This window comes from Heterodontus francisci, chromosome 41, assembly GCF_036365525.1.
Source record: "Heterodontus francisci isolate sHetFra1 chromosome 41, sHetFra1.hap1, whole genome shotgun sequence".
In the NCBI taxonomy this organism is placed as follows: Eukaryota; Metazoa; Chordata; class Chondrichthyes; order Heterodontiformes; family Heterodontidae; genus Heterodontus; species Heterodontus francisci.
This window is the reverse complement of record NC_090411.1, coordinates 26,728,917-26,740,642: the sequence shown is the minus strand read 5'-3', so window position 1 is coordinate 26,740,642 and position 11,726 is coordinate 26,728,917. Positions and strand designations below refer to the sequence as shown.

Here is an 11,726-nt window from a genome sequence, read left to right as displayed (position 1 = left end):
CAGTCTTTAATTGTATCAACAATCATCTACTGTCAAAAATGTTTCCAATGAGTTAGTTTCTGATACTGTTTTCATAGAATTATATCCAATGTACAACACAAAAACTGGCCACTCGGCCCAACTGGTCCACGCTGGCAATTATGCTCCACATGAGCCTCCTCCTACTCTACATAAAACAAACTAAAACAGCCTTCAACAGTGGATTGGTGGTCTGTATGGTCCTGGAGAATTGAAGATAACCAGTCAGTTAAAAGGCATGATCAAAGACAGATTGGTGGAAGCAAGTTACTTTTGTTCAATAGTTGTTTCAAATACCAGGTTGCAGTTTAGGATATTATACTGTTCAATATTACACTAAGAACATCTTCCTTTGTCTTGTACTTTAGTGAAGTCATGAACTAATTTAAAATAAATCGATTAACTTAAGAGACAAAACAACACGTCAAGTAACCTAAAGGTCCATTTCCACCAGGGCTGCCGTGTGCACTATCTACAGGATACACTGCAGCAACTCGCCAAGGCTACTCCGACAGCCCCTCCCGAGCATGTGATCTCCACCAGCTAGAAGGACAAAGGAAGCAGGTGTATGGGAACACCACCACCTCCAAGTTCCCCTCTGAGTCACGCACCATTCCGACTTGGACATATATCACCGTTCCCTCATCGTCACTGGATCAAAATCATGGAACTCCCTTCCGAACATCACGATGGGAGAATCTTCAGCACGTGGACTACAGTGGTTCAAGAACAAGTCCCACCAGCACCTTCTCAAGGACAATTGGAGATGGGCAATAAATGCTGGCCTTGCCAGTGAGTCTCACATCTCAAGAATAAATTAACGTGTTTACCCAATAATATTGCACTGTTATTTCCAGGCCACCATTTTTCTTTGTGTTCACTGCACCAACAGTAGGTGGCATTGAAAGCAAACTGTGAAAGCTCAGGTCAGAGAGTTTTTTGAGCTCAGTTCCTAGGATATTGTTGCTGTGAAATCTTTGGCTGAATTTTCAAATTGGTTTCGGGAACCTGAGGCCGGATAATTTCAGGGTCCTGATTCTGCAGATGGCAGCCATGATGGCGCCTACCACTGTCTTATAGAAGAGAGCAGGCAGCTCCTCGCCGGGCCGCAGCCTCACCCAGCACAAAAGTGGCGAAACGGCCAAATGGACGGTCAAGTGCACGATCCTGCACAAAATCCCCCAGCTCCAGAAATTTGCCATCACCAATAAAAGAACTTTCACCTCTGCCTGCTTTGGACCTGACGGCTGTGCAAGATCCTGTTTGGGTTCGGCGATAAAGCTTTAAAAATTGCTTCCTTAGCTTCCCCAGTCTGTTAACAAGCTCCTCAAAGAGCCTAATGAGCTGTTGCCGCCCTCCTGCCCACACTTTGCACGTGTAAGTGTGTGTATTTGTGGACACATGTCTACGTGTGAGTGGACATCAGCTGAGGCCAGAATCAGTCTTCAGTGTGTTTGCCTCCACCTTTAAGGCTGGAATTTCTCTGCGGGCTTCTGAACCTGCACTGTGTGGGGAACAGTCACTCACTGTGATTTTCCCTGGGAAGGACAATTAATAGCCAGAGGATGGACTCATCGTTTAATTAAGGGCAGCAGGCGGGTTGTCGAAGCTGGAGGGCCAATCAGAGGCCTCCCAGCTTGAAAGCAGCAGCAGGATGCAGAAACACAGAATCATACAATTGTTACAGCACCGAGGAGGCCATTCGGCCCATCGTGTCTTACCGGCTCTGTGAATCAACATTTCACCTAATGCCATTCCCCGCCTTCTCCCTGTAACCCTGCACATTCTTCCTTTTCATATAACAGTCTAATTCCCTTTTGAAAGCCTCCATTGAACCTGCCTCCACCACACTCTCAGGCAGTGCTTTCCAAACCTTAACCTCACGCTGCGTGAAAAAGTTTTCCTCATGTCACTTTTGTTTCTTTTACCAATTTTTTGAAATCTGTGCCCTCTCATTCTCGATCCTTTCACGAGTGGGAACAGTTTCTTCCTATCTACTCCGTCCAGGCCCCTCATGATTTTGATGCAATTGAAGGTAAGTGAGGGAGAGGCTGATTCTAAATGGAGGTGACAAAGGTTTGGGCAAAGAGCCTGATTTGCAGGAGCATCTCAAAGCAGGAGAGAGAGAGAGGTAGAAAGGCGGGAAGGTTTAAGAAGAGAATTCCAGAACTTAGGCTCTTGGCAGCTGAAGGTACAGCCGCCAATAGTTAAGCGATTAAAATTGGGGATACACAAAGGCCAGAATTAGAGGGGTGCAGATATCTCGAGGACTGTGGGGCTGGAGGAGATTGCAGCATTATGGAGGGGAGAGGCAATGAAGGGATTTGAAAAGAAGGATGAGACTTTTGAAATTGAGGTGTTGCTTAACCAGGAGCCAATGTGTGTCAGCGATGATAGGCATGATGAGTGAATTAGGGCAAGGACATTGGAGTTCTCAATGACCTCAGGTGTATGGAGGATAGATTGCGGGAGGCCAGCCAGGAGGAGTGGTAATCTCTGGTCGTTACCGTAGTAATCTCTGGATTATTCCTGGTACCAAGCGCAAGTGAGTCTAGAAATAAAGGATAGAGCAGATGAATGTGTGGCTGGAAAGATGGCGCAGGAGTGAGGGCATTAGATTGCTGGGACACTGGGACCAGTTCTGGAGTAGATGGGACCTGTAGCGGCTGGACAGGTTGCACTTGAACAGAACTGGGACAGGATCCATGTTGGGTGATTTGCTCGTACTATTGGGAAGGGTTTAAACTAAGTTGGCAGGGGCGTGGGAACCAGGAGATAATAGAACAGAGGAACACCAAGATGCACAGAGAATTGAAAGAGATACTTGCACTAGAGTAGGAAACAGGAAGACGGGAAAGGAATGTGAGCTGTGAGGAGGATGCAAAGAGGCTGCAATGTGATTTGGCAAGTTGAGTGAGTGGGCAAATGCATGGCAGATGCTGTCCAATGTTGATAAATGTGAGGTTATCCACTTTGGTTGTAAAAACAGAAAGGCAGATTATTATCTGAATGGTGATAGATTGGGAAAGAGGAAGGTGCAATGAGACCTGGGTGTCCTTGTATACCAGTCGCTGAAAGCAAGCACTCAGGTGCAGCAAGCAGTTAGGAAGGCGAATGGTATGTTGGCCTTCATTGCAAGAGGATCTGAGTACAGGAGCAAGGATGTCTTACTGCAGTTATACAGGGCCTTGATGAGACCACATCTGGAGTATTGTGGGCAGTTTTGGTCTCCTTATCTGAGGAAGGATGTTCTTGCCATGGAGGGAGTGCAAAGAAGATTTACTAGGCTGATTCCTGGGGTGGCAGGACTGACGTATGAGGAGAGATTGGGTCGACTAGGCCTACATTCGCTAGAGTTTAGAAGAATGAGAGGAGATCTCATAGAAACCTATAAAATTCTAACAGGACTAGACAGGCTAGATGCAGGGAGGTTGTTCCTGATGACTGGGAGTCCAGAACCAGGGGTCACAGTCTCAGGATACGGGGTATGCCATTTGGAACCGAGATGAGGAGAAATTTCTTCACGCAGAGGGTGGCGAACCTGTGGAATTCTCTACGGCAGAAGGCAGTGGAAGCCAAGTCATTAACTATATTCAAGAAGGAGATAGATATATTTCTTAATGCCAGAGGGATCAAGGGACATGGGGAGAAAGTGGGAACAGGGTACTGAATTAGATGATCAGCCATGATCTTTTTTGAATGGCGGAGAAGGCTCGAAGGGCCGAATGGCCTACCCCTGCTCCTATTTTCTATGTTTCTATGATTGGGGGAAAGCTAACTTTAATGGGGTTAGGAATGGATCTGACCCAGATAAATTGGAATCAAAGGTTGGCAGGCAAAACAATAATTTAACAATGGGCTGCCTGAAAGAAGGGATAGTCTGAGCACAGTCAAGGTATATTCCCATGAAGGGGAATGGTGGGGCAGCCAAATCCAGAGCTCCCTGGACGATGAAAGAGATAGAGATTAAGATGAAGAAGAAAAAATGTGTTTATGACAGATGCATAATACAACCGAGAACTAGGCAGAATATGGAATGTTCAGAGGGGAAGTGAAACATGCAAATAAGAGAAGCAAAGAGAGAATATGAAAAGAGGCTGGCAGAAAATATAAAAGGAAAACCAAAAGTCTTCTTATTAATATTAAATAGTAAAAGGGTGGTGAAAGGAGGAGTGGTGCCAATTAGGGACCAGAAAGGGGATTTACACATGGAGTCAGGGGGCATGGCTGAGGTTTTAAATGAATACTTTGCATCTCTCTTTACCAAGGAAGAAGATGCTGCACAGGACATGATGAAAGAGGAAGTAATTCAGTTACTTGAATGATTTAAAATTGATAAGGAGGTGGTATTGGATAGGCTAGCTGTACTTAAAGTTGATAAGGCACCAGGACCAGATGAGATGCATCCAAGGATACTGAGGGAAGTGAGAGTGGAAACTGCAAAGGCATAATTTTCCAGTCTTCCTTAGATTCAGGGGTGGTGCCAGGGGCCTGAAGAATTTCAAATGTTACACCATTGTTCAAAAAAGGTTGTAAAGATAAGCCCAGCAACTACGGGCCAGTCAGTTTAACATCAGTTTTGGGAAGGTTTTAGAAATGATAACTTGGAATAAAATTTATAGTCACTTGGGCAAATGTGGGTTAATTATAGAAAGCCTATTTTATGAATGGCAAATTATGGTTAACAACTTGCTGGAGTTTTTGATGAGTTAACAGAGAAGGTTGATCAGGGTAATGCTGTTGATGTGGTGTACATGGCCTTCCAAAAGCATTTGATAGAGTGCCAAAAAACAGACTCGTGAGCAAAGCTCTAGCTCATGGAATGAAAGGGACAGTAGCAACATGGATATGAAATTGGCTGAGTGATAGGAAACAGAGAGTAGTGATAATGGATGTTTTTCAGACTGGAGGAAAGTTTGTCATGGAGTTTCCCATGGTTCGATGTTAGGACCCCTGCTGTACCTGATATATATATTAATAACCTCGATCTATTTCAGATAATTTCAGAGCATGACGGGCCCCCCATTTTACTTTTACTTTTAGTTATTCTTTTTTTTACAATTTTTACATTTTTCTTTGTATGTTTATTTTATTTCATCTTAGTTTGTTCAGTTTGCTTACCCACTGTTTTTTTTTATGTTTATACTTGCTGTTCAATTTTTCAGTCCGTTAACACTCTATCTGTACTAATGCTTTGTCTTTCAACACACCATTAACATATTGTTTGCCTTTGCTCTATGACCTTCTGTTCAGCTATTCTGTGGCCTTGTCCTATCTACACCTTCTCCTTTGTTATCTCTTGCCCCACCCCCACTTTACTTGCTTATAACCTTTCAAATTTCTAATATTTGCCAGTTCCGAAGAAGGGTCACTGACCCAAAACGTTAACTCTGCTTCTCTCTCCACAGATGCTGCCAGACCTGCTGAATACTTCCAACATTTCTTGTTTTTATTTCACAAGGATGTTGCCTGGTTTTGAGGGCTTGAGTTCTAAAGAGATTGGAAAACTGGGTCTGTTTTCCCTGGAGCGAAGGAGGCTGAGAGGGGACATGATAAAGGTATATAAAATTATGAGAGTCATATATCGGGTAGATAGCCAGAGTCTGTTTCCCATGGTTGGGGTAACTAAAACTAGAGGGCATAGATTTAAGGTGAGGAGGTTTAAAGGGGATCAAAGGGGTAAATTTTTCACAAAGAATGGTGGGTATCCGGAATGAGCTGCTTGAGGAGGTGGTGGAGGCAGGAACAGTAGTGACATTTAAGAGGCATTTGGACAGGTACTTGAATGAGCAAGGCATAGAGGGATATGGAATTAATGCAGGCAGGTGGGATTAGTATAGATAGGCATGATGGTCATGGTGGGCCGAAGGGCCTGTTTCAATGCTGTACGACTATGACTATTAAAGCTTGCTATGTTTAAATTCACAAACTGCTGTATTCATGGTAACAATGGGATTTCATTCATTTTTTTTTTTAAGACAGACATTTATGACACATCCCGAGTTGCCCTTGACAGGGGTGAGCTGCCTTGAATTGCTACTGTCTCTAGTGAGACTTTTGCAGTTAAATCAGGAGCAACAGTCCTTCAAAGCAGTGCAGCAATGTGCTACACAAGCAATGTTGCCTTTAAGATTATAATTGCCACCTTATAATTGACTTTGCACTGGCCTGCTGCCTTCCATGTTGTTTCAGTCGCTGTGAGGCAACTATGGAGTGACCTCTCCATGGCATATGCCTGGGCAAGTTTATGGAGGTTGAGAGTTGCCCAGTCGTCAAAATCCCCCTCTCGGCCTTTCTGGTGAGGTCCAAAGGAGTGCAGAGCACGACGTTTGGCACTGGTATGGCTGCAGGAACTGCTGGAAACATGCCAAAGGTGACACATGACTGCCTACGGGGTTCCACTCCGGAATATCTGTTAGGGTTTACTCCCTTAGCCTTGGCCTCTACCGCAACACCCACAAGGCAGTGGGGGTTGCACAGCAACCAGAATTTAGAGAGGACGTTGTTAAGGAGCTCCAAGACTTTGACTCAGTAATAGAGCAATGGCTTGATGTCAAATTCAGGATAGTTTGATAGAGCTGGACTTGGTCCGGCCAGCCAGTTCACTTCTTAAGGCTCAAATCAATTTGCTTTGACTTTAGATTCTAAAGTCAACACCAGTTATAATTTGAGGACACAGGTTCCTAACCAGCTGATAGAAAGCAACTTAGATCTGTAGATGAAGATAGCATCTAATGAGGAAATGGGAACAGAAGGTTTTCTTCCTTCTTCCCCCACCCCACCCCCAAAGAAGTTATTTTAAAAGTGTCTCTTGCAGTACAAGACAACCTAATGAGATGTTTGAGGGGCTAGCTTCCCTGGAATTTGTAACCTCCCAAGGCCAGAAAAAGCATTTCACTTTAGTGTAGAATAGTAACTCTTATTCAAGATCTTCCCCCCACATCCCCCAAGAGTCTAGTACTTGAACCCATGTCAATTTGTTCTGGACAATCTGAGCTCATGTCACCACATGTCATGAAGACACAGTTGGTCATTGGCAAGTCAAAGACCAAGAAACTCAACTCCACCCCCCCCCCCCCCCCCAAATGGGATACTCAACTGGGCTCCTCTCCAGTCATATCACTATTGTAACTAGCTGAACCAACCAGCAAGAAATCAGCAAGTAAACTGACTTCAAATGACTGAACTATAAGTTGCCAAATTTTAATAGTATTAGTGGTATGCATGATAATGTATAACTACATACAGACAAGATCAACTGAAGATGGTTTATTTCAATTAATGTGGAACAATTAAATTCTTTAGATACAGCATTTTTTTTTTTAAATATAAAGCTGCATTTTATCTGCATACAGTTGGAAATGCACATGACATATACAAACTAGTCTACATTCAAATAGTTAGGTACTGTGATGCCACATTAGCTACTCTCCTCCAGAGAGAGCTTGTCAAACAGGTACTCTCCCATCCCATTCTCAGGAGCTCCCAGACGCTTCAGGTTGGTGATGTAGTCCCCAAGTTGCTTGATCACCTTCACCTGCTCATCCAAATAGTGAGTCTCCAGGAAGTCACACAGCTGGAAGGGAAGAAAAATATGTCATTACATATACACAGTTGCAAGATGCCAAATTTGAATATCAGTTTTTCTGCAGCCAATTCACACTCCTGCTCGGAGTAGGAGATTGCTTTCAGGAAGTGATGTGGTATGCTGCATTATGTCAGGTTATGGTCACTCAAACAGCAGCTTTTAAATGAAATTTCAAAGTATTTCATGAATGGTAAACCAGTTTTGAATGTCCAGAGGCTGTGAAGGATGCTATACAAAAACTGACAGGACATCCCAAAACACTTCACAGCCAAATGAAGTACTTTTGAAGTGTCAAAGTTTGTAATTGGAAGATGCAGCTGCTAATTTGTGCACAGCAAGCTCCCAGAAACTGGTTTATTGGGGTGGGGGGGGGGGGGGGTGGGGGTGCAGGTGTTGAGATTACATACTGGCTAGGACACTGGGATAACTCCCCCGTTCTTCCAGATTGCCTTGTGATCTTTTACATCCACTCATTGAGATGGGGCCTTCATTCAACATTTCATTTGAACCAGTGTATAACAGTCCAGTTTTGGAGTGCAACGCTTCAGCTTTTTGCCCCACAAGCTCTCTACTCAGGCAGAGTGCTAACAAAACCACAGCTGAAATCAAGTTGCATCAAGTTCTAATTTTAATCCAGATTTTCACCGGTTGGTGAGCAGTATGTAATGTTAACTTTGGATCAATGGCTATTCTGGTGTCATCATGGACAACAACAAGTCTGTTTGGAGTCAAATTGGTCCATTTTTGGTTGATCACTTCAAAGTGAATGAAACAATACACAAGCCTATTAGTGACCAGAATTAGGATGACGTGAAGCTTACATGAGGGTCAGTACAGGTGGTGGCAAGTTGGTGTAGATCCAGAAAACTCTGGTTCACATTCTTCTCCAGACTGAGGGCAACCTGCATTGCCTGTAGACCATTGCTCCACTCATCCCTCTCTGGTTTCTGAAATGGGAAAAGACAGTTATACTGTTGGAAGGTTCAGCTATTTCAGGATTGCTTTCATGTCTAGTTATACTCAATCCCACTGAAAAAAAAAGTTCAGGATCAAATTTTAAAGGGGCCTAGATATTAGACAGGAAGGAACAATTAAAGGGTGTGGGGGACACAGATTTAAGGCATTTGGTAGAAGGATTACAGGGGAAGTGAGGAAATCACCTAGAGGGTGGTAGGAGTCTGGAATTCACTGCCCAGATTAGTGGCAGAGGTCGAAACCCTCAACTCATTTAAAAAAAAAGTACCTGGACCTACACCTGAAGTGCTGTAATGTAGAGATGGGATTGGGCAGATAGTTTTTTCTCTGCTAGCAGAGACAGACTGAATGGCCTCTTTGTGCTGCAAGAAATAGTTTTATGCTTCTACTACCATCCCTATTTAGACACTACAGTGCACAAGGAAGTCAGAACATGTATTCAGAGTGCATCTCTGCTGTCACTCAGCCCACACGGCAAGACTGAGACATTGGTGTGTAGAATTATCCAGGAATGGGATTGGACAGGTGAAGCTAAACAAAGGAATTCTTTACTCCCTTCAAGAGTTGAAAAGGAAATGTTGATGGAAAAGATTGCAGTGACATTAAAGCAGCCATTTCTAACCTTCACATCCTGTAGGAGGATGCGGCCTCCACGTTGATTCTGGAATTTCATCAGCTTCTCTGCATGTTCCTGCTTCTCATGGGAATGGTGTTTGAAGAACTGGGAAAAGTTCTCCAGGGCAACATCATCCCGGTCAAAGAAAGACATCTGAAAGAACAATTCAAATTTTATTCACACAATTGGCCTCAGTTCACTCCTCAAAAGGAGAGCCAAATAGTCATCCTGCTTGCCAATTAAACTGACTGCTCAATAAAGTTAGATTAAATTCTCTTAGCCTTCCTTAGGAGTTTTGAATGGTCTGTAATTAAATGCCTTTTGTTCCCAATTGTGAAGATTAGGCAGATAGAAGTGGAACAAAACCAACCAACTCCAAATTGATCACCAAACTCACTAGAAAACTTGAAGGAATTAGCAGTTTCTGACAATTTCCACTCTGATGGAAAATTCCCAAGCATTAATGAAATTTAAGCATTTTGCACTGTAATGTGTACTTCCAATTCAAGATTAAGAGTTGAAACTTTAGCCAGAATACAATTAACACTAAAGAGATGAATGGCAACTTTATAGACAGCATGAAAGTGGGAATTAAAAACACAAGCCCCTTCAAATACAACATTCACAGGCCTTCCACAAACATTGTAAATCTCCCATTGTACAACAGTTAGGATCAGTCACAGCTCACCAAGGAAATGGTACCAAATCATTCAATATTAATTCAAAAATTTCAAACAAGACATCAGTACACTGTTACTGGATTAATAATCCAGAAAACCTACACTAAAGTCTCAAGCAGACAAAAAAAAAAAACTAAAAATCCAGGAACACCAGAAAAAGCAATTGAGATAGTGTCAAATTGTTAAATACCCAACTGGCTCACAAATGAAAGCTAGTGTCTATGCATAACTCCAATCCCACACTAACATAACTGACTTAACTAACATCTGACATAGCCTAGTAAGCCATACAGTTGTTTCAACTAGAGGAATGGGCAGTAAATACTAACCAACACCTACAAATGAATTATAAAAAAAAGGATGAATTTCAATCTGTAAGGACACTTTTGTTCTGCATTTATCACACTTGGAATCATCAATTAAGAAACCGATTGATACTGAACACTTATCACATCTCACAATGACAGCAAGATTACTAAAACTAATTTGAAAGAACATATTTAGTTAAAACAAAACTCAAACATGCAACAAGTCAAGTTATGTTGAAATAGGGGGAAGAGTTTACCTCAACATAATAGATTTTATTTCAAACCCAGAGACAACACTCACCAAAGAAAGATAAAGATAAGAGGCAGAAAGTTCCACATTAATCTGCTTGTTGACAGCAACCTCACAATCCTGGTGATAGTTTTGACAAATCTGAGAGTCCATTTTGTAAATGTAGCTTTCAATTTACACCAACAAAAAAACTATCACAAATTAACACCAACTACATAAAACTACACTGTCAAAGGACTTGAATTTATACTCCAGGACCCCAACACCATTTTATTAACCAGGAAATGACATCGTTAATCAGCTGCCATGTCCAAGGATTCCAATCAACACAGGGTTGGATTTGGGACCCAGGAGCCAATCAGAATGTTGAAGGTAAGGCTCCTTTAATTGACAATTCAACCATAATGTAACAGCTTATTTGATCTTTGACCTCCCTGAAAAGTACAAACTTTGAACAGGCCTCGAGTTAAAAATGACAATAAAATATACAGCAGAACCTCATTTTGGCAGTTGTGGGGAGATATGAAGACAAGCTTGATGCAGATCTGTAAAGTTACATTAGTTTGTTACTCTGAGGGACTCCTTATCCTAACATTTAAATGGCAGCGCAGTAAAGGAGCCATTGGGAAATAGTGACAACAATATGATAGAATTCTACATGAAGTTTGAAAGAGATACAGTTTATTCTGAAACTAAGGTCTTAAATCTGAACAAAGGTAAATATGAGGGCATGAGAGGCAAGTTGGTTATGGTGGATTGGTGCAATTAACTTAAGAGACAAAACAACATGTCAGGTAGCTGAAAGGTCCATTTCCATTGGGGCTGCCGTGTGCACTATCTACAGGATACACTGCAGCAACTCCCCAAGGCTACTCCGACAGCCCCTCCCTAGCATGTGACCTCCACCAGCCCGAAGGACAAAGGAAGCAGGTGTATGGGAACGCCACCACCTCCAAGTTCCCCTCTGAGCCACACACCATTCTGACTTGGACATATATCACCATTCCCTCATCGTCACCGGGTCAAAATCATGGAACTCCCTTCCGACCAACACTATGGGAGCATCTTCAGCGCATGGACTAAAGCGGTTCAAGAACAAGTCCCACCAGCTCCTTCTCATGACCAGTTGGAGATGGGCAATAAATGCTGGCCTTGCCAGTGAGTCTCACATCTCAAGAATAAATTAAAGTGTTTACCAATAATATTGCACTGTTATTTCCAAGCCACCATTTTTCTGTGTTTTTACAGTAGCTGGCATTGAACGCAAACTGCAACCAAATGTAGTTCAGGT

At 42.7% G+C, this 11,726-nt stretch overlaps 1 protein-coding gene across 1 annotated transcript; it reads right to left on the bottom strand.

Annotated features, from left to right (window-relative positions):
- Positions 1 to 7,386: 7,386 nt before the first annotated feature.
- LOC137353645 (ferritin heavy chain-like) lies at positions 7,387 to 10,620 on the bottom strand. The gene is made up of 4 exons (XM_068019996.1): positions 10,487 to 10,620; positions 9,204 to 9,350; positions 8,428 to 8,553; positions 7,387 to 7,594 (listed from the first exon to the last, which is right to left on the bottom strand). Exons 1-4 carry the CDS (start codon positions 10,586 to 10,588, stop codon positions 7,439 to 7,441), a joined length of 531 nt encoding a protein of 176 aa, XP_067876097.1. The 5' UTR covers positions 10,589 to 10,620; the 3' UTR covers positions 7,387 to 7,438.
- Between the last annotated feature and the right edge of the window lie 1,106 nt (positions 10,621 to 11,726).